A 27,693-nucleotide genomic window follows, 5' to 3' on the forward strand; every position below is an offset into this window, starting at 1 on the left:
AAGAGAAGGGGAAGGGAGGAAAAAAGAAGAGAAGAGAAGAGAAGAGAGAAGGGAAGGGAAGGGAAGAGGGAAGGGGAAGGAAAGAGAGAAAAGAAGGGAAGAGAAGAGAAGAGAAGGGAAGGGAAGGGAAGAGAGAAGAGAAAGGAAGGGAAGAGGTAAGGAAAGAGAACAAAAGAGAAGAGGGAAGGGAAGAGAAGAGGGAAGGGAAGAGAGAAGGGACGAGAGAACAGAAGAGGAAAGGGAAGAGAAGAGGAAAGGGAAGGGAAGGGGAAGGGAGGAAAAAAGGGAAGAGAAGAGAAGAGCGAAGGGAAGGGAAGAGGGAAGGGGAAGAGAAGAGAAGAGAAGGGAAGAGAGAAGAAAAGGGAAGAGAAGAGAGGAGGGAAGGGAAGAGAAGAGAAAGAGAAGGGAAGAAAAGAGAGAAGGGAAGGGAAGAGAAGAAGAGAGAAGGGAAGAGAGAACAGAAGAGGGAAGGGGAAGGGAGGAAAAAAGGAAAGAAGAGAAGAGAAGGGAAGAGAAAAGAAGTGTTCTGGCGAATGACATCCGTCCTTTTCGCAGAGATGGGAATAGATGGCCATCGCAGGTCTCTCAATGTCTCTTTTATGGCCCCAGGTCAGCGGTGATATCCAGCAGGTTCTGACAGGTTCTGGAGAACCGGTAGCGGAAATTTTGAGCGGTTTGGAGAACCTGAAAATACCACCTCTGGCTGGCCTCAGGAGTGGGGAGGGAATGGGGATTTTGCAGTATCCTTCCCATGCCACACCCACCAAGCCACGCCCACAGAACCAGTAGTAAAAAAAAACTTGGATGTCATCACTGCCCCAGGTGTGTGCCAAATTGCCTCTTTCTTGCGTTCTGTTTTGTATCCTGAGTTGTTCAAAGAAAAGTGGACGCCTCAAGCTTTGCAGGGCCTTAAGGGACCCATTTCCCCCTTTTAAAGCCTCCCCTCCCCCATCTCAAAATGACCCAGATCTGAAGTTCTGACAGTTCTGTGAATGTCATCTGCCACCCTACTGTTCCTTAATAACCAGTGTGATCCTTTATTTTCGCTGAACGTAATTGTTGTGGCCCGCCAGCAGAGCTGGCAGCAGAGTCGGACAGTGAGGAGGTTGGGGAGGAACGTGGGCCAGTCCTGGAGGCCGGTGTAGGCTCGGACGAGGGCTCTGCGTTGGAGGCAGAGAGGGGACCAAGGCCGTCTGGCAGTTATCAACTGCCTCCAGAGCTAGACAGCAGTGAGGCAGAGGAACAGCTGGAGCCTGTTCCCAGTGTGCGTATGAACAGTGCTGCCAGAAAAAAAAAAGAACAGCTAAGAAATCGGGGTCGACTTGGGAATAAAGCCAAAGGTGGACGATGAAGGGCCCCTCCCATAGGAAATAAAGGGAGGAGCGAAAGGGGAGGGGGCTTTTGCAGGAAACCATTTGTTTGTTTCAGGAGTGTGAAGATCTATCCGTGAATCTCAGAGACTCTGCGGTTGGAAAATATTTACATGGCAGCTTTCCAAGCTAGATAAGGTCTGTGGCCATAAATTCACCTTTGAAAGACTGTTGGCCAGGCCTTTCCTGAAGGTGAACGAGAGGAATTCACATTTGTTTAATAAAAGGGGTTTTGGCGGGTCCAGGAATCTGCTTCGTGCTTTTTTGGGGAAGCCTAGGTCAGAACAGTAATCATGATTGTGAGAGAAAGATGGTAGGGAAGATTTTTCTTCCCTGGGGAAAATCCAAATGGCCTACCATCAATTTTGTTTTTTTGTTTTTTTTCTCTACCTAGGAAAGAAGAATTAGAAAATGTGAAGGAGTGGCATGGGACCATTGCCATCGGCCAGCCTCGCCTTAGTTCTGTGCTTGGTATTCCTGGCTCGGGCCCAGAGTCCCGTGGCGCCTCCTTGCCAGATCATCTCCGACACCGTCGCTCCTTGCCGAGGTCAGAAGCTGCTCCAAGTCCCTCAGGACCTCCCCAGCACTCTGGAGAAGTTAGACCTTTCCTACAACAAGATCGAACAGATCGGTTCGGCGGACTTCTCGTCCTTGACTCGGCTGAAAGAGTTGGACCTGGGCTACAACCACATCTTCTCGATCGCCAACGACTCCTTCGCGTCCAACCTCCTTTTGGAGAAGTTGAGTCTCTTCAATAACTCCTTGGGGGAGATCCCTTCGCTGGCTTTGAGGCCTTTGAAGCAACTGACCGCCTTGTCTATCTCGAACAACCTCTATCCTCGCTTGAGGCTGGATGGGGTGTTCAGATCCCTGGAGAACCTCAAAGAGTTGTCCCTGGGCGGCCCCGTGATTTACACGGTGGGACGTGAAGACTTTGTTCCTCTGAGGGACATTCCGTTGACGAGGTTTTTCCTCAAAACTGCTTCCAGTTTGACAGAGTATCAACAAGGGGCCTTTTCTAAACTCAACACCACAGAATTGTGGTGCGACATCGCCCTGGACAAAAACCCGGGGGCTTTGCCCGTTATGCTCCATGACTTGAAAGGGAAGCAGCTACAATACCTCCGTTTCCGTAACCTCTTCGAGTTCACCTACTACACCGATTCCGTAGACCTCTTTGCCGGCTTGGCTGAGGTTGACGTGGGAGAGCTGGTCTTCTACAGGGGGAAATTCAACGAGAACCTGCTGCGTTTGGTCCTCTTAAATGTCCAGAAGTCCCGAGTGCGAGACCTCTCCTTCATTGCTATCGATTTTGCCCGGTCTCCCGAGTGGAAGCTTCCGGAAGCTGGCATCGCCAACCTGACCCTCCGCCGCTTGTTGCTGAAGGACATCAGTAACCCCGATATTTTGCGTTTCGACTGGACTTTTACTTGGTTTGCCGGGGTAACCTACCTTTCCATCCTCAATGTCAACTTCAACTTTGTGCCCTGTGATGCCTGGGGGGAAATGAGGAACGTGGTGGTTCTAGATGTTTCTAATAACCGCTTGCTAGATGAATACATCTACAACGAAGGGTGTTTATATCAAGGTATCATGCCCAGCCTGGAGCACTTCAATCTTAGCAACAACGAATTAACCTGCCTGAGCATAGTCTCCAAGTTGACGTCCAGCTGGCCCCGGTTATCCAAGCTAGATCTAAGCCACAATCGAATCAAGAACTGTAGGGAATTGCCGTGTGTTTGGAGCCCCAGTCTTGTTTGGTTGGATTTGTCTTACAACGTCGTCACGGCGGGGATCTTCCAGTGCCTTCCCGCCAGGTTGCAGTTCCTGGATTTGTCCTACTCTCAGTTGGAACGCCTTGAGATGGAGTACTTTGAGGTCGCTGTGGACCTCCAAGAGTTGCGGCTGAGCGGGAACAAGATCAAGTTTATCCCGACCGAATGGAGATGTCCGAATCTCCGGGTTTTGGCCGTGGACGGCAACTCCTTCGGTGTCATCTGCAAAGGTTCCTTCGTGAATATGCCGCAGCTCACGCAGCTGAAAGCGGGGAACAACCCTTACCACTGCGTCTGTGACCTCTACGGCTTCCTTCAAGAGACCCTGAAGAACTGCAGGTTGCAGATTGTGGACTGGCCCGGCGGATGGACCTGTTATCACCCCGAGCCCCTGCGCGATACGGCGGTGATTGCTTATACCCCAAGACTGACCCAGTGTAGCGTCATGGTGGTGGTAGCCATTGCTGTCTCCATCACAGCCGTTGTGGTGATTGTCGTCATGGTTTTGTGTTGGTGGTTCAACGTACCCTGGTACCTCAAGGCCACCATCCAAGTCGTGCGCTCCAAATATCGGTCCGGACGCTCCCAACCGTTGCGAGACTTTGCCTACCACGCTTTCATCTCTTACAGCTGCTCCGATGCAGACTGGGTCAGGTGGGAACTCCTCCAGAGGTTGGAGGCCTCGACGCCACCGTACCGCATCTGCATCCACGAGCGGGATTTTACACCCGGCCGTTGGATCATCGACAATATCATCGAAAACATTGAGAACAGCCGGAAGATCATCTTCGTGCTCTCGCGCAGCTTTGTGGACAGCGATTGGTGCAATTACGAGCTCTACTTCGCCCATCAGCGGGCGGTGGGGCTGAGCTTCGAGGACGTAGTCTTGGTAGTGAAGGAAGCCATCGACCCGCAAGCGCTGCCCAACAAGTTTTGCCGACTGAGGAAAATGCTCAGCAAAAGGACGTACTTAGAGTGGCCTTCGGAGCCCGGACGCCAGGCCTTCTTCTGGATGCAGCTGACGTCCGTCCTGGGGAAGGCCGAGGTAATCAAGACGGACCCAAAGGAGGATCCGGGCGACGTCACTTGGAGAAAAAATGGCACGGCTGAGGACAATCTTGAAATGGATAATGTGGCTAATGCAGACGGTGTTCCGGCGCGTTAAATAGGACTGAGTTTAAGTCAAGAGGAGCCTTCAGAATTTAACAGCCGAGTTCGCGTCTAGTGATTTGTTTGATCGTGGTTTATTCGGGAAGCCTCAATGGCTGGCTTCACAGAGAACACTCAAGCTGTAAACCATGGTTTGTGAATTGCTGTGACTGGGTTCTCACAGCATGCCAAAAACGCCTACAACAGCCCAAAATTTCTGTTGCTAAGTGGAACATTGGATAAGTGAATCCTGCCTCATTTTACGACCTCTCTTGCCACAGTTGGTAAGTGAATCACTGCAGTTAAGTTAATAACACAGCTGTTCAGTGAATCTGGTTTCCTCGTTGATTTTGCTGGTTAGAAGGTCACAAAAGGGAATCACGTGACCCCAGAACACTTATCACCGTCATAAACATGAGTCAGTTGCCCAACACCTGAATTTTGATCGGACGACTGTGGGGAAGCTGCAACGGTCGTTAAGTGTGAATAAGTCATTTTTTTTTCCAGTGTTGTTAACTTTGGTCATGAAACGAACTATCGTATGTCAAAAGTTACTTGTATTATCACTGTCCTTTGTCTGCTTTTATAATTACAGTTTTTTAAAATCGTCGTTTCGTCTCTTGTGTTTTCTCTGAAATGTTCAGCATTTTGCAGTGGTTATAATTTAAGAGCTGTGGTGGCGCAGTGGTTAGAAGGCAGCATTGCAGGATAAACTCTGCCGACTGCCACCAGTTCGATGCTGACCGGTTCAAGGTTGACTCAGCCTTCCATCCTTCCGAAGTCGGTAAATGAAGCACTGTGAAGCACTATATAAGTCTAAGTGCTATTGCTATCTTCCTTCCTTCCTTCCTTCCTTCCTTCCTTCCTCCCTCCCTCCCTCCCTCCCTCCCTCCCAGTGGTTAGAATGCAGGATTGCAGGCTAATACTCCAACTGCCATCAGTTTGATCCTGACCAGCTCAAGGATGACTCAGCCTTCCATCCTTCGGAGGTCGGTAAATGAAGCACTGTAAAGTGCTATATAAGTCTAAGTGCTATTGCTATCTTCCTTCCTTCCTTCCTTCCTTCCTCCCTCCTTCCCTCCCAGTAGTTAGAATGCAGTATTGCAGGTTAATATCTGCCCACTGTCAGAAATTCAATCCTGACCAGCTCAAGATTGACTCAGCCTTCCATCCTTCTGAGGTCGGTAAATGAAGCACTGTGAAGCATTATATAAGTTTAAGTGGTATACCTTCCTTCCTTCTGGTTAGAATGCAAGCATTGCAGTCTTAATTCTTCCCACTGCCAGAAGTTCGATCCTGACCAGCTCAAGACTGACTCAGCCTTCCATCCTCCTGAGGTCGGTAAAATGAGGACCCAGATTGTGAGTCTGTAAACTGCTTAGAGGGAGCTGTAAAGGGCTGTGAAGCGGGATATGAATCTAAGTGCAATTGCAATTGTTAATTAACATGGCATGCAAGTATCCCATTGAATCAAACAATTGAAGTGGGTAAAAATCTACCTACATTCTGGATGGGATGCTAGAAATCTCAGGGCTGCAGTGAGCTTTTACCGACTCCACATCTCTTTTTAAAAATGGAATAAAATCTAAATATGCAATGCCACTAACTGTCCAGCAGGTGGAAGCGGTGGATAAAATATTGGGATTGATTGAGGCTCTTAAGAATAATCCCAACTACAGATAGTCCTCTATTTACAACCATAATGGAGCCAGCATTTCTCTTGCTAAGTGAGGCGTTTGTTAAGTGAGCTTTTACCGACCTTTCTTGTCATGGCTGTTAAGTGAATCACTGCAGTCGTTGTGTGAGTAGCACTGTTGTTAAGTGAATCTGGCTCCCCGCCTCCCATTGACTTGGTTTGTCAGAAGGTCGCAAAAGGGGATTCTCGTGATCCCGGCCAACACTGCGACCGTCATAATTGCGAGTCAGTTGCCAAGGGTCTGAATTTTGATCATGTGACCGTGGGGATGCTGCAACGGTCGTAAGTGTGAGAAATGATTATAAGTCCCTTTTTTTCAGTGCCGTTGTAACTTTGAATGGTTGCTAAATGAACTGTGCTAAGTCGAGGACTACGTGTATTTTCAAATCTTAAAATGAAAAAGGGAGGCAGAGGTTTTGTTTTGTCTTCTAAAATTGCTTTTTTTTCTGGTAATGTTTTTCTTTGGTTTCACGTGTGTATTAATTTTTTGGCATTCTCTCTAGCCACTCGGAATAGGGAGAACAAAAGAGAGACCGTTTGTAAAATGCACCTAAAATGCGTTGCACAGGTAGTCCTTGACTTACAACAGTCCATTTCGTGGCCGTTACAACAACACTGAAAAAAGTGTCTTTTAGTTAGGACCATTTTTCACACTTACGACCCTTAAAGCTTCCCCTGGGTCACGCGATCAGAATTCAGCGGCTTCGGCAACTGGTTCGTACTTATGACGGTGGCAGTGGCTTGGGGTCACGTGATCCCACTTTTGCGATCTTCTGACCAGCAAAGTCAGTGGGGAAATCAGATTCACTTAACAACCGGGTGACTCACTTACCAGCCGCAGTGATTCCCTTAACAGCTGTGGCAAGGAAGGTCACACAATGCAGCAAAATTCACTTAGTTCTGGGCAACAGAAATGTTGGGATAAATTGTGGTGGTATCTCGAGGCCCACCTATAAAAAAGATGGCTGAGGCTGACCTAGCAAAAGTTTATCTCTCCCATAAGAAGGAGGAGGGAGATGGAAGAAAGGGAGAAGGAGAGAGAGGAAAAGAAGAAATGGAAGAGGAGAGGAAGAAAGGGAGGGAAAATAAGAGTAGGAGAGAAAGTTAAAGAGGGAGGAAGAATGGAGGAGAGGGAGAAAGGACAGGGAAGTAGAGAAGGAGTAGGAGAGGAGAGTAGAAAGTAGGAAGGATAAAAGGAGGGAGGGAGAGGAATGAGAAAGAGAAGAAAGATTGCTGTAAAATGAAAAAGATGAAATGGAAGAAAGACAACCCCGAACATGTTTGATTAGATCAGGATTAAAAAAATTGAACTTGTGACAAAATAATAAAAGAGAATATATATTAGTGAAAATAGAGAAATTAGAACTTGAGGGTGAAAGAAGATGTGGTTTATATAAATGAGCATAGACGTATTAAGATATGATTAAAATATGGAAAAAGAATATTTTGGCAGAAATTGTAACTAAGTAAAATGTATTTGGATATGTTAAGTTGTATAAGATACGATATGGCCAATACTCTGTTCAAACTGTGTGTTGGGGGGTGAGTGGAATCAATAAAAAATTGATTTAAAAAACAGTTTATCTCTGCCAAATATCCCTCATTAAAAAGAGAAGGTGGGGGGGTTGGGATTGCGCTGGACTTGAATTTGGAAGAAAAATAAATTGGTTCAAGACCTGATCTGCTGCTCGAGATCTGCGCTTTGTGGCAAATTCCTAATTCAGGGTTTCAGTTGCACAAAGCGGCTTCTTGTATTCCACAAAAAAATCTTCAAAACAATTTTTTTTTCCCTCTTCCTGCACAGGAATTTTGCAATTTGAGGATGAAATACCAAAGCTTGTCAGCAGAAACACACACACACACACAAATGAGAAGCATAAATGTGTGCGTGTGTGTGTGTGTGTTTTTATTTTTATTTTTTTAAAAAGTAGCTTTCCTTTCTTTTGCTAAGCAGAAGTTATCCCCCAAGAGTAGTGGTGGAATTCAGGTTTTTTTTGCTACCGGTTCTGTGCCACGCTTGGTGGGCGTGGCAGGGGAAGGATATTGCAAAATCCCCATTCCCACCCCAATCCAGGGGAAGGATACTGCAAAATCCCCATTCCCTTCCCACTCCAGGGGAAAGATACTGCAAAATCCCCATTCCCTCCCCACTCTTGGGGAAGGATACTGCAAAATCCCCATTCCCTCCCCACTCCAGGGGAAGAATACTGCAAAATTCCCATTTCCTCCCCACTCTTGTTGAAGGATACTGCAAAATCCCCATTCCCTCCCCACTCCTGGGGGAAGGATACTGCAAAATCTCCATTCCCTCCCCACTCCTGGGAGAAGGATACTGTAAAATCCCCATTCCCTCCCCACTCTTGGGGAAGGATACTGCAAAATCCCCATTCCCTCCCCACTCCTGGGGGAAGGATACTGTAAAATCCCCATTCCCTCCCCACTCTTGGGATAGGATACTGCAAAATCCCCATTCCCTCCCCACTCTTGGGGAAGGATACTGCAAAATCCCCATTTCCTCCCCACTCTTGGGGAAGGATACTGCAAAATCCCCATTCCCTCTCCACTCCTGGGGGAAGGATACTGCAAAATCCCCATTCCCTCCCCACTCCAGGGGAAGGATATTGCAAAATCTCCATTCCCACCCCACTTTGGGATCGGCCAGAGGTGGCATTTGCCGATTCTCCAAACTACTCAAAATTCCCGCTACCGGTTCTCCAGAACCTGCTGGATTTCACCTCGATTTATAGCACGACAGGTTTTGCCACTCCCCAAAATAATGTGCCCCCCCAGAGCAAAAAAATGTGCCCATCCCTGTGGCTAAAAGCAGGAATTTGAGATGGCCCTTTATTTAAGTTCAGAGTTCTGATAATGACTCACATCCACCCTAATTCCAGAGCTAAATTTTAATGTACAAGTCAAATTCAAAAGGTATCAAGAAATTATTTTAAATCAACATATATTAGTGTTACAGCTGAAAATTTGCTTTCTAGTTATGAATAACAGAGACTCCATACCAATCCTGACAAATGGTTGTCCAATCTCTTCTTGAAAACCTCCAGTGATGGAGCACCCATAACTTCTGGTGGCAAGCTGTTCCACTGGTTAATTGTTCTCACTACTGGGAAATTTCTCCTTAATTCTAGGTTGCTTCTCTCCTTGGTTAGTTTCCGTCCACTGTTTTTCGTCCTGCCTTCAGGCCATTTGGAGAATATATGATTATTATGAACAATTAACTCCTTGTTTTAATGGTTAACATTCCCACCAATTGTATGTTTGTGTGGCGAGGCGTGAAATTTGAGACAGCTCCAGAATTGCTGTCAGTTTCTGCCCGGCAGTTTCTAAATGTGAACAATCGTAGAGATAATTCATTGGAGACTTACGTTGCTTGGTCTATGATCAGAAGTAAAAGTTTCACTCGAGTTGAAGTTTTGTTTTTGTTTTTTTAAAAAGGAATGATGAACCTTCTGTTTTTTAAAAAAATTAGTTTGCATCTCCACAATTCAGAGCAACTTCTCCGGCCCTTGCCAGCTTTGTAATTTGGATTGTCCACCTTTGTTATTTCGGCATCTGCAAAACACAACTTCTCTCTTTCTTTTTTAAAAAAAAAAAAAAAAACAAGTGGAGTGGGAAAGGCCGAGCTTCTGGCTTATTTTTAGTGGCCAATCAAAATATTTTCCAAGATGAAGGAGGGAGAAACACACAGAGAGTTTTGGTGCTGAAGACAGTGCAACCTTTGAGATGCCTCGGCTAGAAGCAACCGACGGACGTCCAGTCTTAGCCATGCCCAGATAGCCGTGCCCGACCAGACCTCCTGGGCGACCCCTTGGTTGTAAGATGGGACCTTCAGCCAGCTTCCTCCTCCTCCTCCTCTTCCTGCTACTCACAGGTAGGTTGCCTAGGGGGGGCTTCCAAAAAGTTGGGGGTGCCTTTCTCAAAAGTGGAATCCCCCAGCTGGAGGAAGCTCACTGTGTGTCTTTGTGTCTTTGTGTGTGTGCCACGCAGAGTGGAGAAGGTCTGCCAGCTTCAGGGTCTCTATAATTTTTCATTGGGAAAGGGGGTACATTAAAACTCCCCGACCTCCGGGCCTTCAAGCGTGAACTAAAGACTTTATTATTTCACCGAGCGGGACTAGCCTAAGAATGCATTTTAGCGAAATTTTAATGGGTTTTTAATCGGTCTTCGACCGTTTTAGTGATTCGGCCACTAAATATTTGTTTTTAAATTGTTTTTTAAATAGTGTTTATTTATTATATTTATATCATAGTGTTATGTGTATTTTAATATTGGCTGTACACCGCCCTGAGTCCTTCGGGAGATGGTGCGGTATAAAAATGTAATTATAAATAAATAAGATAAATTTTAAAAAAAACTTCTATTTTTTGCAAATGAATCTGGTTCAACCAGGAGAATGTATTTTTTTTTTAACCTTCAAGGTCAATTTGTGTGTCTTTCTAAATTTGTTGTTTTGCTTAGGGTGCGAAAGGGATTTCCTCCCTCCGGATCAGGTAGTCCTCCGCTTACAACCGTTTGTCTAGCAACCGTTCGAAGTTACGACGGCACTGAAAAAAGGGACTTAGTTAGGACCGTTTTTCACACTTATGATCCTTGCAGCATTCCCTCATGGTCAGGGGATCAAAATTTAGAGGTTTGGCAATGGATTCACATTTGTGACCGTTGCAGTGTCCCGTGATCACTTTTTTGTGACCTTCTGGCAAGCAAAATCCATGGGGAAAACTGATCTGCTTAACAACCGGGTGACTAACTTATCAACTGCAGTGATTTATTTAATAACGGTGGCAAAGAAAGGTCATAAAATGGATGGGGGGGTGGTTATTATTTTATTATTATTTTTATTACTTTGTGTTTTTTTTCTACATTGTGTTTTATTTTCGGCCTAGAGTCGCCCTGAGTAAGTAGGCGGCTATATACGTTTTCCAAAATAAAAAAATCATATGAACGGGGCAAACGTCACTTAGCAAAATGTCTTGACTTTTAACAACAGAAATTGTGGTCATATGTCGAGGACTGCCTGGAGCTGCTCCTTTTCTGCACTTGAACAAACTTGGTTAGGATGAATAGACTGGTCTAACGGACTGAGTTATTCTAAGGATTATAACACAATGTCAGGGAAATGCTTTATTGCTGGAAAAAGTTCAAGGTTTTGGAAGTTGGTGATTCGTTAGCCTTTAGGGTTTGTTAGCTGCTCTGGTTGCTGTTTTCGTTGGCCGTTGGTGCATTTTTGTGTAAGATTCTGTGTGTAAGGAATTTGGTTAAAAACATTGCTGAGTGTCCGTTTCTTCCAGCAATACAAGTTCTTTATTTTAAAATTTAAATATATAGCCTAGTGTTGATTTTAAATATATATATCTTAGTGTTAATTTAAACACACACACACACAATGTGCTGTTTTTTTTCTTGTGCTCAGAACCTAATCATTGTTGGGTCTTTGTAAAATTTGGATGGGATACCACAAGGAAATCCTGGATCTGAGAATTCTCAGAGAATAACCTAATCTGTGTTTTGTTTTTAAAGAATTTTGGAACTTTTTATTTCATTTAAATGAAATGTAGGGTCCTTAAAAATATACAAAGGAGGCACTTGGACGGAGCCAAACGAGGTTTAGGTCAGGCTTGCGGTCTTGAGCTACAGACGCATTGATTTTGGGGATAGTACAAGTAGTTCTCGATTTACAACAGTTCGTTTAGTGACCGTTTGAAGTTACAACGGCACTCAAAAAAGTGACGTATTTATGATCAGTTTTCACACTTACAACCTTCCCAGCATCCCCAGGGTCACGTGATCAAAAGTCAGCTGCTTGGCAACTGGTTCATACTTATGACCATTGCTGTGTCCCAGGGTCATGATATCCCCTTTTGCAACCTTCTGGCAAGCAAAGTCAATGGGGAAGCCAGATTCACTTAACAACCAGGTTACTCACTTAACAACTGCCGTGATTCACTTAACAACCGTGGCAGGAAAGGTGGTAAAATAGAGCAAAACTCACCTAACAAATGGTCTCGCCTAGCCGCATAAATTTTAGGCTTCGTTGTGGTCGTAAGTCAAGGACTACCTGTGCGCATCTGGTTCATGGGTTCAATATCTCAAAGTCCACAGTAAAAAGTCACCGATTTAATCCAGAGTTTACTCATCCAAAATAACATTTCTGTTTTGATTTCAAGAGAAGTAGAGCTAAGATTAACTATGGATAGATAAAAGAATTACTTATTTTATAAAAAAAAAAACAGCAACTACATAGTGCTATTTCCCCCCAAATATCATGCTCAACCAAAGGAAAGCGGGGGGGGGGAGTTTCTTTTTATTTTAAAAATAAATAAATAAATAAATGGACCTGCAATTGGGATCCATCTGGGACTCAGATCTCTCTCCTTCAACAAGGTAATTTAGAATTGAAGATTTGCACAATGTAAGCAGGCTAAATGGAAGCCAATCTTGTTTTATTTTTAATATAATATGTTATATCACAAAAATGTGGAGAACCATCAGTTGACAGGAAAGACATTCCAAAATCTCTAGCTCCTGGCTGCCCACTAGTCCTGATTTATTGCAGCTGAGACACATTTTTTAAATTATATTATTACATTATATAATATTATTATATTAAAACTTCCTCCTGCTATACTTGAAGTAGGCAGTGCCCAAACCCTAATGAAATAGGGTGGCAAATACCTGTGTAACTTCAGGGATGGTGTTTCAGAGTTTTAAGAAAAACGCAGGCATTAAATCTTTGATAATGCACCTTCAAAATTGTGGGGTTTTTTAAAAAAAAAATGAACCCCCAAAGCTTGGCGGGGTGTGAGCAGAAGTCCAAACCAGGAAATCAAAGAAAATGTCCAGGAAGAAGCTAATGGCTGATCTATAAACTAGATTGGTGTGTGATGTGGTTGTCTAGCCAAGAGTGCGTAGGAGGTAGGGGAGAAGAGGAGGAGGAAGAGAAGGAAGAGAATAAGAGGAGGGGGAGGTGAAGGTGAAAGAGGAGAAGAAGAGGGGGAGGAGGAGAGGAGGTCGAAATGAAGAAGAGGAGAAGGAGAAGTAAAATAGGAGGAGGAAGGGGTAGAGAAGAGGAGGAAGAGGAGGATAAGGGGAGAAGAGGAGGAGGAGAAGGAAGAGAATAGGAGGGGGGGGAGGAGAAGGAGAAAGAGGAGAAGAAGAGGGGGAGGAGGAGGTGGAAAAGAAGAAGAGGAGAAGGAGAAGTAAAATAGGAGGAGGAAGGGGTGGAAGAGGAGGATAAGAATAGGAGGAGGAGGAGGAGAGAAGAGGAGGTGGTGAAGGAGAAGAGAAGAGGAAGAGGAGGAGAAAGAAAAGAAGAGAAGGAGAAGTAAAATAGGTGGAGGAGGGGTGGAGGAGAAGAGGAGGAAAAGGAGGACAAGAATAGGGGAGGAAGAGGAGGAGGAGAAGAGAAAGAAAAGAGGAAGAAAAGAGGAGGATTAGGAGAAGTAAAAGAGGAAGAGGTGGAGGAAAAGAGGAAGAGGAGGATAAAAATGGGAGGAGGAGGAGAGGAGGAGAAGAGGAGAAAGAAAAGAGGAAGAGAAGAGAAGGACAAGTAAAATAGGAGGAAGGGGTGGAGGAGAAGAGGAGGAAGAGGAGGATAAGAATAGGAGGAGAAGAAGTGAAAGAGGAGAGGAGTAGGAGGAGAAGAGAAAGAGAAAGAAAAGAGGTGGAGGAGGAGGAGGAGAAGAAGAGGAAGAAGAGAAGAAGGAGAAGGGGGGGAGGAGGCTGCCTTCATGCAATTGTGGCACTATTATGAGTTCTCTGAGCACCCCCCCCCCAAGAATTAGTGTGGTCCCTGAATGTCTATAAACAATGACCACATATCTCATTTGAAGCCACGTTTGTCAAACAGATTTTGGCTGTTTTTTCCCTCCTATTTGGGAACAGCGGGGGGGGGGGGGGAGAGGGTTTATGTTGAGCCAGTTTTATTCAGAATATATGCATGAATGAATGCAGCCGAATCGTCTTTCTATTCACAAACCCTGATCAAACAATGTGGAGCCTCAAGGCAAAGGCAACAAACACTTTTTTTTATTCTAACAAACTCCATTTCTCTGGGAATGGTTCTGAGGGGGGACGGGCAGGATCATCCATCCCGCTGAGGTGCGTCATTGTGCTGAAAACGACCTGAGTTTTCGACATACCATAGTTCGTTTTGTGACCATTCAAAGTTACAACACCAATGAAAAAAAAAGTGGCTTAGAGGACCATTTTTCACAGTGACAACCTTTGTAGCATCCCCACGATCGTGCGATCAAAAATTCAGACGCTTGGCAACTGGCATGTACTTATGACTGTTGCAGTGTCCCGGGGTCACGCGATCCCCTTTTGCGACCTTCTGATCAGCATGGGGAAGCCAGATTCACTTAACAACCGCGTTACTAACTTATCAACAGCAGGGATTCACTTAACAGCTGGGTTCCGACCAATGCCCTAATTAAATCATGAGCCTCGAGCCAAGCTTTAAAAGTTATTTATTAGGAGCTTTATGTCCGCACACCAGCTTTGACCCTACATAATTTATACCCCAATTATGACCCTGTTTCCCCCCTCCCCGCAGGGTGTGTCATCAATCACATTTGCCAACAGAGCAATTTCGGGGTTGTAGAGGTCACTCCCCTCCAGCCGCTGTGAGTAACCCTGGGATACAACCTTGAGAGAGATAACTTGGACGAGGGGATAGATGGGGAACTCATCAAATTTGCAGATGACACCAAGCTGGCAGGAATAGCCCACACTCCAGAAGATAGGCTCAAGTTACAGAGAGATCTTGACAGACTTGAGCATTGGGCGCTATCTAACAAAATGAAATTCAACAGTGAAAAAAGTAAGGTTCTACATTTAGGCCAAAAAAACAAAATGCACCAGTACCGTATATGTGGTACCTTGCTCAATAGTAGTACCTGTGAGAGGGATCTTGGAGTCCTAGTGGATAACCATTTAGATATGAGCCAGCAGTGTGCAGCAGCTGTTAAAAAAGCCAACAGTTCTGGGCTGCATAAACAGAGGGATACAATCAAGATCACGTGAAGTGTTAGTACCACTTTATAATGCCTTGGTAAGGCCACACTTGGAATATTGCATCCAGTTTTGGTCGCCACGATGTAAAAAAGATGTTGAGACTCTAGAAAGAGTGCAGAGAAGAGCCACAAAGATGATTAGGGGACTGGAGGCTAAAACATATGAAGAACGGTTGCAGGAACTGGGTATGTCTAGTTTAATAAAAAGAAGGACTAGGGGAGACATGATAGCTGTGTTCCAATATCTCAGGGGTTGCCACAAAAAAGAGGGGGTCAAACTATTCTCCAAAGCACCTGAGGGTAGAACAAGAAGCAATGGGTGGAAACTGATCAAAGAAAGAAGCAACTTAGAACTAAGGAGAAATTTCCTGACAGTTAGAACAATTAATAAGTGGAACGACTTGTCTGCAGAAGTTGTGAATGCTCCAACACTGGAAATTTTTAAGAAAATGTTGGATAACCATCTGACTGAGATGGTGTAGGGTTTCCTGCCTGGGCACGGGGTTGGACTAGAAGGCCTCCAAGGTCCCTTCCAACTCTGATGTTATGTTATGTTAAGTCTGGAATGTGCATCTGTCTTTGGCTGCCGTGTCGTTTCAGTGGTTTCCCAACCCCTCTGACCTATGGCAACTCAGAGCAGGCCAGGGATGCTGAGTTGAGACCTTGTTTTGTTATTAAGTGAATCTGGCTTCCCCCATTGACTGTGCTTGTCAGACGGTCGCAAAAGGGGATCACGTGAGCTTAGGACACAGCAACGGTCATAAGTACGAATGAATTGCCAAGCATCTTAATTTTGATCACATGAGCGTGGGGATGCTACAAAGGTCATAAGTGTGAAAAACGGTCCTAGGTCCCTTTTTTTCAGGGTTGTTGTAACGTTGAACGGTCACTAAATGAACTTGTAAGTTGAGAATTACCTGTGTAATATTTGTACTCAGCTGTTTAATAAAAGATTTTCATCACAAACATATTCCTGTACTATAGAAGCTGGGGAGGTGCCATCTGAAATCTAGAAAGTGCCCGGTGGCAAAGAGCTGCTTTAAATGATGCATACCTGGAATCAGAATAGAATAAAATGACCTGGAAGGGACCTTAGAGGTCTTCTAGTCCAGCCCCAGGAAACTTACACTGTTTCAGATAAGTGACTGTCCAGACTCTGTCTAGACTCTTCTTAAAAACATCCAGTGATGGAGCACCACAACCTCTGGTGGCAAGCTGTTTCACTGGTTAATTGTCCTCACTATTAGGAAGTTTCTCCTCAATTCCAGGTTGCTTCTCTCTTTGATTAATTTCCAACTATTGCTTCTTGTCCTGCCCTCTGGCGTGTTGGATAATAATTTGACCCCCTCTTTTTTGTGGCAGCCCCTCAAATACTGAAAGACTGCTATCATGTCGCCCCTAATTCTTCTTTTCTTTAGACTAGCCAAACCCAAATCCTGCAACCGTTCTTTGTCTGTTTTAACCTCCAGGCCTTTGACCATCGTAGTTGCTGTTCTCTGAACTTTTTCCAAAGTCTTAACATCTTTTCTAGAGTGAGTAAGTAAGTGATTGAGTGAGTGAGTTAATTAGTTACTATGTAGAGCAGATCATATTGTCATGTTCTAATCAAGGAGAGAAGCAACCTGGAATTAAGGAGAAATTTTCTAACAATGGCAACAATTAACCAGTGGGATGGCTTCCCACCAGAAGTTGTGGGCGCTCCATCACTGGAGGTTTTCAAGAAGATATTGTTAAGCCATTTGTCTGGAATGGTACAGGATCTCCTGCTTGAGCAGGGGTTACCTACAAGGTCCCTTCCAACTCTGTTAATCTGTAATCTGTAAACCAATGGGTGCAGAGATATATGTTCTTAAATTGCTGAGTTGTTGCGGCTTAGTGTGTTGGGTGGATGCAGCCCATGGTTTAGCTCAATGCAGCTGAATGTGGACGCGGACGGCCAGTGGGCTGCCCCCTTTGAAATGGGTTTCCTAAATTAAACTGGGGCTTCGCTTCCTTCGCCAACATTTCAGTCCCTCTGCTGCACCCACTGCAGAGAAAATCAGTACTTTGGGCTGTTTGTGGGAAAGCCATCACGGGATATGCAAAGCGAACAGCAGTGGCTGTATACTTAATAGCTCTCTGTGGTTAGCTTTGGAAGGAATCTTTATTTTCTTTCTTTCTTTCTTTCTGGGGAAAGCAACACAAAAAATCCTTAATTCCGTGGAGCGCTTCTGAAAGTATTATTGTATAAAGCAGGGAGGAGGCAGTTAATTTTCCCAAGAGGCCGCATGAGAAACTAGGATTGTTGAGGAGGGCCGAACTTAATTCTGCTCCACATTAATTTTATTGCTTTATAAATTCAAGTATTCGCTGTCTTTGAAAAGATTGATATGTGGTCCAGCGGTGGGTCCCACGTATGCTTACCACCGGTTCGCCCTGCAATGCGCACGCTCGCTTCGTGCACACGTGCACCTTTGGCGCATGTGCCTGGCCTCCAAAATGTGGCTAAATAGGACGGCATGATGTCCGGGCAGGTGGACAGGTCCACCTGTAGTCGCCGCTACCAGTTCCACCGAACTGGTATGAACAGGCTGAATACCAGCTCTGATGTGGTCTATCGAAAAGGTGCACCAGGGTTATATTTTAACTGCAAAAGGAGAATCAACACTGTGATTCCAATGTCAGTGGAATAATTTGGGGTTCCAACTGGAACCCCAAGAATAAATAAAAATGAGGTTCAGGTTTTCTTTAAAAATGAGGAAAGAAGAAATATTTATTCCTCAGAGCAAAAGAGTTTGCCTTCAGGGGCAGGCTGCAGAGAAATTGTGGTACAGCAGCAGATTTTTATAGGGGGAGCTTGTCCGGCATATGGAAGTGTCTATGTACTGATTCTGGGGTGACACTTGATGACCGTGTGTATGCGTGTGTGTGTGAGTGTTTGTATGTGTAGATATGTTTATTATTGTGTTCGTGCAGTTCCTCTGGGACAGGGGTCTGCAAACTTGGCTCTTTTAAGACTTGTGGACCCCTGCCCTGGGGGATCTAATTTAATTCAGCCTGTTTGGGTTTGCAGACCGTATCCTTTGATATGCGGATTAGGCCTGGGGTAACTTACTTGAGGAAGTTTGCTAATTTTAATTAACTTAGCTGCAGCTTGCTTAACCATCAATGATCTAGTGGAGACACTGATTCTCGGTCCACTGTGGACTCTGCTAATGTTTTAAGGCAGGGGTCTGCAAACTTGGCTCTTTTAAGACTTGTGGACTTCAACTCCCAGAGTTGGAAGGGACCTGGGAGGTCTTCTAGTCCAGGGGTCTGCAAATTAGGCTCTTTTAAGACTTGTGGATTTCAACTCCCAGAGTTGGAAGGAACCTGGGAGGTCTTCTAGTCCAGGGGTCTGCAAATTAGGCTCTTTTAAAACTTGTGGATTTCAACTCCCAGAGTTGGAAGGGACCTGGGAGGTCTTCTAGTCCAGGGGTCTGCAAACTTGGCTCTTTTAAGACTTGTGGACTTCAACTCCCAATTTTACTTGATTAGCTTAGCTGCAGCTTGCTTAACCATCAGTGATCTAGTGGAGACACTGATTCTCGGTCCACTGTGGACTGTGCTAATGTTTTAAGGCAGGGGTCTGCAAACTTGGCTCTTTTAAGGCTTGTGGACTTCAACTCCCAGAGTTGGAAGGGACCTTAGAGGTCTTCTAGTCCAGGGGTCTGCAAACTTGGCTCTTTTAAGACTTGTGGACTTCAACTCCCAATTTTACTTGATTAGCTTAGCTGCAGCTTGCTTAACCATCAATGATCTAGTGGAGACACTGATTCTCGGTCCACTGTGGACTGTCTTTTTGGACTTAACTCCCAGAGTTCCTCAGCCAGCTTTGCTGGCTGAGGAACTCTGGGACCTCAGCTAAGTCTTGCGCCTCCCCCGGGTCATTGTCAGCTGTGGATTCAAAGTGGTATTGGTCATTACCTGTCTCTGTTGGTTCGGTTTGGTCAGTTATTCGTTTCCTTAACTGATCTATGTGGCGCCGCCACATTCGGTTGTCTGGTAGCTCTACCACATACGATTTTGGCCCTGTTACTCTTGTTACTTGTCCTGCGAGCCAACTAGGGCCGTCCCCATAGTTTCGGCCCACACCCGTCGCCTATGCTCATTTCCCTTGTTTTTTCTAGCTCCCCCTTGTAACCCTCGGGTGTGTAATGGGGGTTCAAACGGTCAAGTGGGCACCGGAGTTTTCGTCCCATTAGCAATTCGGCTGGGCTTTTCCCAGTGGCTGTGCTTGGGGTTCTATGCTGGACGGCTAGGAAAAAGTCTATTTTTGTTTGCCAGTCACCTGGCTTGAGCCTGGACAATGCCTCCTTAGCGCCCGGACGGAACGCTCTGCAAGGCCATTCGACGCAGGGGTGGAAAGGTGCAGAGAGGCATGTCGGATGCCTTCCTCTGCCAGGTACTCTTCAAAACTGGGCTGCCGTGAATTGGGGCCCATTGTCGGACACCAGAGTGTCCGCAACCCGTGAGTTGCGAATAGGTGGCGAGGGTTGCGATCACTGTTTCGGCTGTGGTGGACTTCATAAGTATGATCTCTAACCATTTGGAAAATGCGTCCACCACCACTAGGAATGTTTGGCCGTGAAAGGGGCCAGCAAAGTCAATGTGGATTCTTGACCAAGGCCCTTGGGGCTTTTCCCATTCTCTGACTGGGGCTGTTGGGGGTAGCGGTCTGGACTCTTGGCAAGCTTGGCATTTCCCTACCCTCTCAGCAATCTCTGCGTCCATGAGCGGGCCACCCTCTCTGTACCCAACCGAGTACAGTCCTTAACACAATGTCCCGGTATGATGCCCGAGCCACTTCCTTTGATGTGACTGGGCCAGAGTCCAACGAGTCAATAAGGAGGATGGGTGTCCCCGGAGTGGGATCTTCGGTCGCCCCCGGCAGTGGGCATCGGCTCAAAGCGTCTGCATGCCCCACTTCTTTTCCCGGTCGATGCTGCAGCTTGTATGAGTAAGCGGCTAAAAATATAGTCCATCGAGTCAAACGTGGCGACAGTGCCACAGGTGTTGGCCGGTCGCCAGCCAGTAGTCCCAATAACGGTCTGTGGTCAGTCACAATTTCAAAATTCCGCCCAAAGACATACTCATGGAATTTTTTGACCCCTGATACAATGGCCAATGCTTCTTTGTCTAATTGGCTGTAGTTCCTCTCTGGGGAGGACATCGTTCTAGAGTAGAACGCTATAGGGGCTTCTGTGCCGTTTGGAAGTCTATGGCTGAGTACTGCCCCCACCCCATAAGGTGACGCATCGCAAACCAGCACTAGGGTAGTGAGTCGTGATATTGGATGAGCAGGCTATCACTTGAGAGCAGGTTCTTACTGCTAAAGCCCTATTTTCTGACTTTCCCCAAGACCAAACAGTATTTTTCCTAAGAGCCTATGCAGCGGTTCCAAGAACGGTTGCTTTGTTCTTTAAAAAGACCGCTGAAAATTAACCAATCCCAGGAATGCCTGCAGCTCTGCTTTGTTTTTGGGCGCTTTTCCTAATTGCCTTAACCTTGCTCTCAGTAGGGTGAATTCTTTCTTGTCTATCCGGTAGCCCAAGAAATCGACCGATTCGACCCTATCTGACATTTATTTGTCTTGACTTTTAATCCGCTGTCCGGAAAATGCTCAAGACCTTTCTTAACCGCCTCCCCAATTCCTCCATGTTTTCCCTGAAATTAGGACATCATCAGTAGGAACTACCCTGGGAGCCCTTGCAGTAGTCGCTCCATCAGGTTTTGGAACAGCCCTGGTGCCACACTAACCCCAAATTGCAATCGGGTGCACTTGAATGCCCCCTGTGCGCACAATCGTTTGGGCTCGCTGCGCTCTACTGGCAGTTGTTGGTAGGCTTGGGCCAAGTCTAACTTTGCAAAGACTTGCCCTTGCCCCAAGGAGTGCAATAAATGTTGCACCACGGAACCTGCACGCTTTTCTGTAAGGCTTTGTTAAGCGCCGCCTTGTAGTCAGCGCAAATTCTAATTGACCCGTCCGACTTGATTGGGGTGACGATTGGCGTCTCCACTTTGCGTGATCGACTGGCACCAAAACCCCTGATTTATGAGCTTGTCCAGCTCCTTATCAATTTTGGTTTTAGGGCAAAAGGACTCTCCTCGCCTTAAGCCTAATGGGGCTACCTGGGGTCTAAGTTGAAGGAAATAGGGGTCCCTTGTACTTGCCCAGGCAGTCCTTGAAGACATCTTGAACTCGTTAAAGAGAATGTCTTTCAAATTGCAGTCACTTCTGTAGATGCCACCCCATGCCCAGGGCACGAAACCAGTCTAGTCCCAACAGACTGGGCAGAGTTCCTTCGACGATCGTGATGGGCAGGGTCTTTTTGTGAGGGCGCATCGACTCGGACGGAGGTGGTCCTCGAACAGGGATGCGATTCCTGGTAGTCGTGCACCGTAGCTGTGCTTGCAAATGGCGCCGCGACGGACGGCAGTGACTTCGCCAGTGTCCCAGGACATGATGGTGATCGCTGATCCCGTGTCTACTTCAAGCCTGCACCGTACTCTCGATCTTGGGCTTTGTGAAAATCTTCTTTTCCACTTTGGTTGAGGCGCGCCTATAATGACAGTCGCTTGGTTAGACTCGCCTTTCTTGTTTGAACCAATCGCGGGCCGCCTTTCCGGTTCCGCGCTTTGATTGGCCGATTTGAATTTTCGGCGGAAGGTTGGGCCGCTCTGCAAACCTGAGCTAAGTGTCCTTTCTTCCCCACACCGCATGTTGCGCCTTTAAACCTGCAGCGTTGGCGCTGATGTTGCCCTCCGCAGCTTCCGCACTCGCCACGGTCCTCAGTCGCGCTTCTCGGTCCGGCAGACCCTTCCTCATCTTCTCACCTTCGATTCGGACTGAATCTCCTCCTGGTGTACTGGCGCTGGCTTTGGCGCCGCCTTTGGATTGAGGAGGGCCGAACTTAATTCTGCTCCACATTAATTTTATTGCTTTATAAATTCAAGTATTCGCTGTCTTTGAAAAGATTGATATGTGGTCCAGCGGTGGGTCCCACGTATGCTTACCACCAGTTCGCCCTGCAATGCGCACGCTCGCTTCGTGCACACGTGCACCTTTGGCGCATGCGCCTGGCCTCCAAAATGTGGCTAAATAGGACGGCATGATGTCCGGGCAGGTGGACGGGTCCACCTGTAGTCGCCGCTACCAGTTCCACCAAACTGGTATGAACTGGCTGAATACCAGCTCTGATGTGGTCTGTCGAAAAGGTGCACCAGGGTTATATTTTAACTGCAAAAGGAGAATCAACACTGTGATTCCAATGTCAGTGGAATAATTTGGGGTTCCAACTGGAACCCCAAGAATAAATAAAAATGAGGTTCAGGTTTTCTTTAAAAATGAGGAAAGAAGAAATATTTATTCCTCAGAGGAAAAGAGTTTGCCTTCAGGGGCAGGCTGCAGAGAAATTGGGGTACAGCAGCAGATTTTTATAGGGGGAGCTTGTCCGGCATATGGAAGTGTCTATTTACTGATTCTGGGGTGACACTTGATGAGTGTGTGTGTGTGTGTGTGTGTGTGTGTGTTTGTATGTGTAGATATGTTTATTATTATTGTGTTCGTGCAGTTCCTCTGGGACGGGGGTCTGCAAACTTGGCTCTTTTAAGACTTGTGGACCCCTGCCCTGGGAGATCTAATTTAATTCAGTCTGTTTGGGTTTGCAGACCGTATCCTTTGATATGCGGATTAGGCCTGGGGTAACTTACTTGAGGAAGTTTGCTAATTTTACTTGATTAACTTAGCTGCAGCTTGCTTAACCATCAATGATCTAGTGGAGACACTGATTCTCGGTCCACTGTGGACTCTGCTAATGTTTTAAGGCAGGGGTCAGCAAACTTGGCTCTTTTAAGACTTGTGGACTTCAACTCCCAGAGTTGGAAGGGACCTGGGAGGTCTTCTAGTCCAGAGGTCTGCAAATTAGGCACTTTTAAGACTTGTGGATTTCAACTCCCAGAGTTGGAAGGAACCTGGGAGGACTTCTAGTCCAGGGGTCTGCAAATTACGCTCTTTTAAAACTTGTGTATTTCAACTCCCAGAGTTGGAAGGGACCTGGGAGGTCTTCTAGTCCAGGGGTCTGCAAACTTGGCTCTTTAAGACTTGTGGACTTCAACTCCCAATTTTACTTGATTAGCTTAGCTGCAGCTTGCTTAACCATCAGTGATCTAGTGGAGACACTGATTCTCGGTCCACTGTGGACTGTGCTAATGTTTTAAGGCAGGGGTCTGCAAACTTGGCTCTTTTAAGGCTTGTGGACTTCAACTCCCAGAGTTGGAAGGGACCTTAGAGGTCTTCTAGTCCAGGGGTCTGCAAACTTGGCTCTTTTAAGACTTGTGGACTTCAACTCCCAATTTTACTTGATTAGCTTAGCTGCAGCTTGCTTAACCATCAATGATCTAGTGGAGACACTGATTCTCGGTCCACTGTGGACTGTGCTTTTTAAGGCTTGTGGACTTCAACTCCCAGAGTTCCTCAGCCAGCTTTGCTGGCTGAGGAACCTGGGAGTTGAAGTCCACAAGTCTTAAAAGAGCCAAGTTTGCAGGCCCCTATTTTAAGGGAAAATCGAAACGGTATAAAGGATAAAATATAAAAATTATCACCCCAAGAAGGGGAAAACGTTAAGCAGTTCACATAGCAGTCAGAGGAAGGTGTGATATATGCTTATGCTTATATATAATATTGGTACAAATAAATAAATAAATAATAAATAAATAAATAATAAAATAAAAATAAACAAATAAATAACAAATAAATAAACAAATAAACAAGGCAGAGCTGGCCACTTGAGGATTGGGTTCTTTCTGAGGGAGATGGGCGGTTGAAAACGATGATAAACAAACAAACAAATAATAAATAAATAAAATAAATAGCAAAGGTTTAGGCCGTTGCTCTTTAAGAGCTGGCTACTGGAAGATCGGGTTCTTTCTGAGGGAGACGGGCGGTTCAAAACTCTGGCAAATAAATGAATAAATAATTTTTTTTAAAAAAAATAATTAAATAAATAGATAGCAAAAGTTTAGGCGTCGCTCTTTTTAGAGCTGGCCACTTGAGTATTGGGTTCTTTCTGAGGGAGACAGGAGGTTCAAAACTGTGGTAAACAAGCAAACAAAAATAAATAAAATTATAAAACAAATTACGGTAAGTAAATAAATAGCAAAAGTTAGGTGTTGCTCTTTCAGAGCTGGCCACTCGAGGATTGGGATCTTTCTGAGGGAGACGGGTGGTTCAAAACTGGTAAATAAATGAATAAATAAAAATTTAAAATTAAATAAATAAATAGCCAAAGTTTAGGCGTCGCTCTTTCAGACCTGGCCACTCGAGGATCGGGTTCCTTCTGAGGGAGATGGGTGGTTCAAAACTGTAGTAAATAAAATAAATAAATAAAATTAAAAAAAATTAAAAATTTAAAAAATTAAATAAATAAATAAATAGCCAAAGTTTAGGTGTTGCTCTTTCAGAGCTGGCCATTTGAGTATTAAGTTCTCTCTGAGGGAGATGGGGGTTCAAAACTCTGGTAAACAAACAAACAAATAAAATTTAAAAAAATTAAAATTAAAATTAAATAAATAAATAGCCAAATTTTAGGTGTAGCTTTTTGAGAGCTAGCCCCTTGAGGACCGGGATCTTTCTGAAGCAGATGGGTGGTTCAAAACTGGCAAATAAAATAAAAAATAAATAAAGTTAAAAAACAAATTATGGTAAATAAATAAATAGCCAAATTTTAGGTGTTGCTCTTTGAGAGCTGGCCGCTTGAGTATTGGGTTCTCTCTGAGGGAGACGGGTGGTTCAAAACTGATAAATGAATAAATTAAATAAATCAATTAAATAAATCAATAAAATATGAAGAGTTGAGGTGTTGCCCTTTCAGAGCTGGCCATTTGAGTATCGGGTTCTTTCTGAGGGAGATGTGGGCGGTTCAAAACTGTGGTAAATAAAATAAATAAATAAAATTTAAGAAAATTTAAGCATAATTTTAGGTGTTGCCCTTTCAGAGCTGGCCACTTGAGTATTAGGTTCTTCTCTCTGAGGGAGATGGGTGGTTCAAAACTCTGGTGAATAAATAAATTAAATGAATAAATTAAATAAATCAATAAAATAGGAAAAGTTTAGGTCACGGGTCTTCAACCTTGGCAACTTTAAGACTTTTTCTAAATTTATTTAATTTTGTCACAACAGTATACATAAACATTGTCATAAGTAAAAAAATATATCATGAAGAAAAAATATATATATATAAGTAAAGAATATGCATTAGCTATATTAATTTGATATAATAAAGGGAACAATAGGACAGGAACGGTAGGCACTTTTGTGCTCTTATGCACGCCCCTTGTGGACTTCAACTCCCAGAATTCCTCAGCCAGCTTTGCTGAGAGTTGAATTCTGGGAGTTGAAGTCCACAAGTCTTAAAGTTGCCGAGGTTGAAGACCCCTGGTTTAGGTGTTGGCCTTTCACAGCTGGCCCCATGAGGATGGGGTTCAGGGAAAGTCCCCAGATGGGGCTGAGGTGGCGTGGCACGTTGGGCTACGGACAAAATGGCTCAACTTCCATCTGGATGTCCGTGCAAGCCTGCAGCCCACGTGCTTCCTTTGGGTTTAAGTGGACATAGGATGAGACATGACCCGCTGTTGATCTCCCAGCATGATTTCGGGGTCAGGATTTTCAGAGGTCTTCTTTGGGGCAGAGAGTAAGAATTTGGCCTTCCAAATGTTGATGAACTACAGATCCCAGCATTCCTTTGGCATGGCGGAAAGAAAAAAAACTTCCAGCTGTTGTGCCGGACTTGTGGTACCTCCCGAAACCCAAAAAGTTTTTCTTCCCAAGAATTTCACATGTCCCCACAACACTCAAATAATTTACTAAGAGTGTATTACTATTATTATTCTCTACCTTCCTAGTACCTATCTCTTCCCACTTATGACTATAACCATGTTGCTTGTATTTTTCAATTTATATTGTTTTTATTTGTTTCCTAATACAATTTTATAGCTTATTAGTAACCTTGACCATCACTAACTGTTGTATCTTTCTATTCTTGATGAATGTATTTTATTCTTCTTATGTACACGGACAGCATGTACACTAAAGACAAATTCCTTGTGTGTCCAATCACACTTGGCCAATAAAGAATTCTATTCTATTCTATTCTATTTCTATTCCTATTCCTATTCCTATTCCTATTCCTATTCCTATTCCTATTCCTTTTCCTATTCCTATTCCTATTCTTGTCCTGTCCTATTCTATTCTATTCTATTCTATTCTATTCTATTCTATTCTATTCTATTCTATTCTATTCTATTCTATTCTATTCTATTCTATTCTGAGTTAGTTAAGTTACCATTTATAACATTTTTTTGCATTCTGGGACGTGTAAGATCGCTTTAATAATTCCTTTGATAAAGTTCACTCCAAAGTCCATTTCTTCCAGCACCTTAAATATAAAGGTCCAATTTAAGTTGTCAAAGGCTGCCTCTGCATCTAAAAATATTAAGGCAGCCTGTTTCTCATTGTGATATTGTAAGTATTCAATAATATTTAAGGCAATCCTCACATTGTCTCTTTTAGCTGTCTTTTCGGCAAAAAGCCTGCTTGATCTTCACACACACACACACACACACACACACACACACACACACACACACACACACACACACACACACATATATATATATACATACATACATACACACACACACACACACACATATATGTGTGTTTTCTGAGGTTTTCGCGGGTGTTTGTATGTAGGTCTTTGGTTATTTGGGTTTTCTCCCACGTAAAATTGGAGGTGTCTTGGCGACGTTTCGACGAAGTCTCATTCGTCATCTTCAGGCTTCAGCTTTGTGCTTCTGGGAGCAATAGAAGCACGAAGCTGAAGCCTGAAGATGACGAATGAGACTTCGGCGAAACGTCGCCAAGACACCTCCAATTTTACGTGGGGGAAAACCCGAATAACCAAAGATATAGATATATATATATATGTGTATATATATATATATATATATATATATATATATATATATGTTTTCTGAGGTTTTCACGGGTGTTTGTATAGGTCTTTAGTTGTTGGGTTTTCTCCCGTGAAGAAGTGTCTTGGCGTTTTCGTCTCAATTTGTCTCTTCAGAAGCACGAAGCTGAAGCCTGAAGATGACGAATGAGACTTCGTCGAAACGTCGCCAAGACACTTCCAATTTTACACGGGAGAAAACCCGAACAACCAAAGACCTATATATATATATATATATATATATATATATATTATACACCTGTAAAATCTTCTTTGATCTTTCTGCCAGAATTGCAGCAAAGAGTTTGTAATCTTTATTGAATTATGAAATTGGTCTATAATTCTTTGGGTCTTTGTAAGATCTTGACCCTCTGTGGGGAGCAATACAATAAGCGTTTTTCTTCCCAAACATGATTGTCTCTCGTAAGAGCCACGGAGAAGAAAGAAATAAAACTCCCTTATAGCCACAGTGTTATTTTGCATACCTAACCAATCTATAGAATAGAATAGAATAGAATTTTATTGGCCAAGTGTGATTGGACACACAAGGAATTTGTCTTGGTGCATATGCTCTCAGTGTACATAAAAGAAAAGATACATTCATCAAGGTACAACATTTACAACACAGTTGATGGTCAATATATC

The 27,693-nt window shown here is 44.5% G+C and overlaps 2 protein-coding genes across 4 annotated transcripts in view; both read left to right on the plus strand.

Annotated features, from left to right (window-relative positions):
- The window catches only part of LOC131186328 (toll-like receptor 2), a 31,775-nt gene extending 23,782 nt beyond the window's left edge, over positions 1–7,993 (plus strand). For both annotated transcript variants that reach the window (XM_058159770.1, XM_058159771.1), the window contains exon 2: positions 1,765–7,993. In XM_058159770.1, the coding sequence (XP_058015753.1) occupies positions 1,797–4,310 (2,514 nt within the window). In that variant the 5' untranslated portion in view covers positions 1,765–1,796 and the 3' untranslated portion in view covers positions 4,311–7,993. The remainder of the gene's footprint in view (positions 1–1,764) is intronic.
- Positions 1–27,693, plus strand: part of ITGA10 (integrin subunit alpha 10) — a 108,010-nt gene that overhangs the window by 10,670 nt on the left and 69,647 nt on the right. Inside the window, exons 1-2 of one of the 2 annotated variants that reach the window (XM_058159768.1) lie at positions 8,626–9,149; positions 9,610–9,876. In XM_058159768.1, coding sequence (XP_058015751.1) covers positions 9,825–9,876 — 52 coding nt within the window. In that variant the 5' untranslated portion in view covers positions 8,626–9,149; positions 9,610–9,824. Of the gene's footprint in view, positions 1–8,625; positions 9,150–9,609; positions 9,877–27,693 lie in introns of those variants that run through there. The other variant, XM_058159769.1, reaches the window with a different exon arrangement.

This window comes from Ahaetulla prasina, chromosome 17 (assembly GCF_028640845.1).
Source record: "Ahaetulla prasina isolate Xishuangbanna chromosome 17, ASM2864084v1, whole genome shotgun sequence".
In the NCBI taxonomy this organism is placed as follows: domain Eukaryota; kingdom Metazoa; phylum Chordata; class Lepidosauria; order Squamata; family Colubridae; genus Ahaetulla; species Ahaetulla prasina.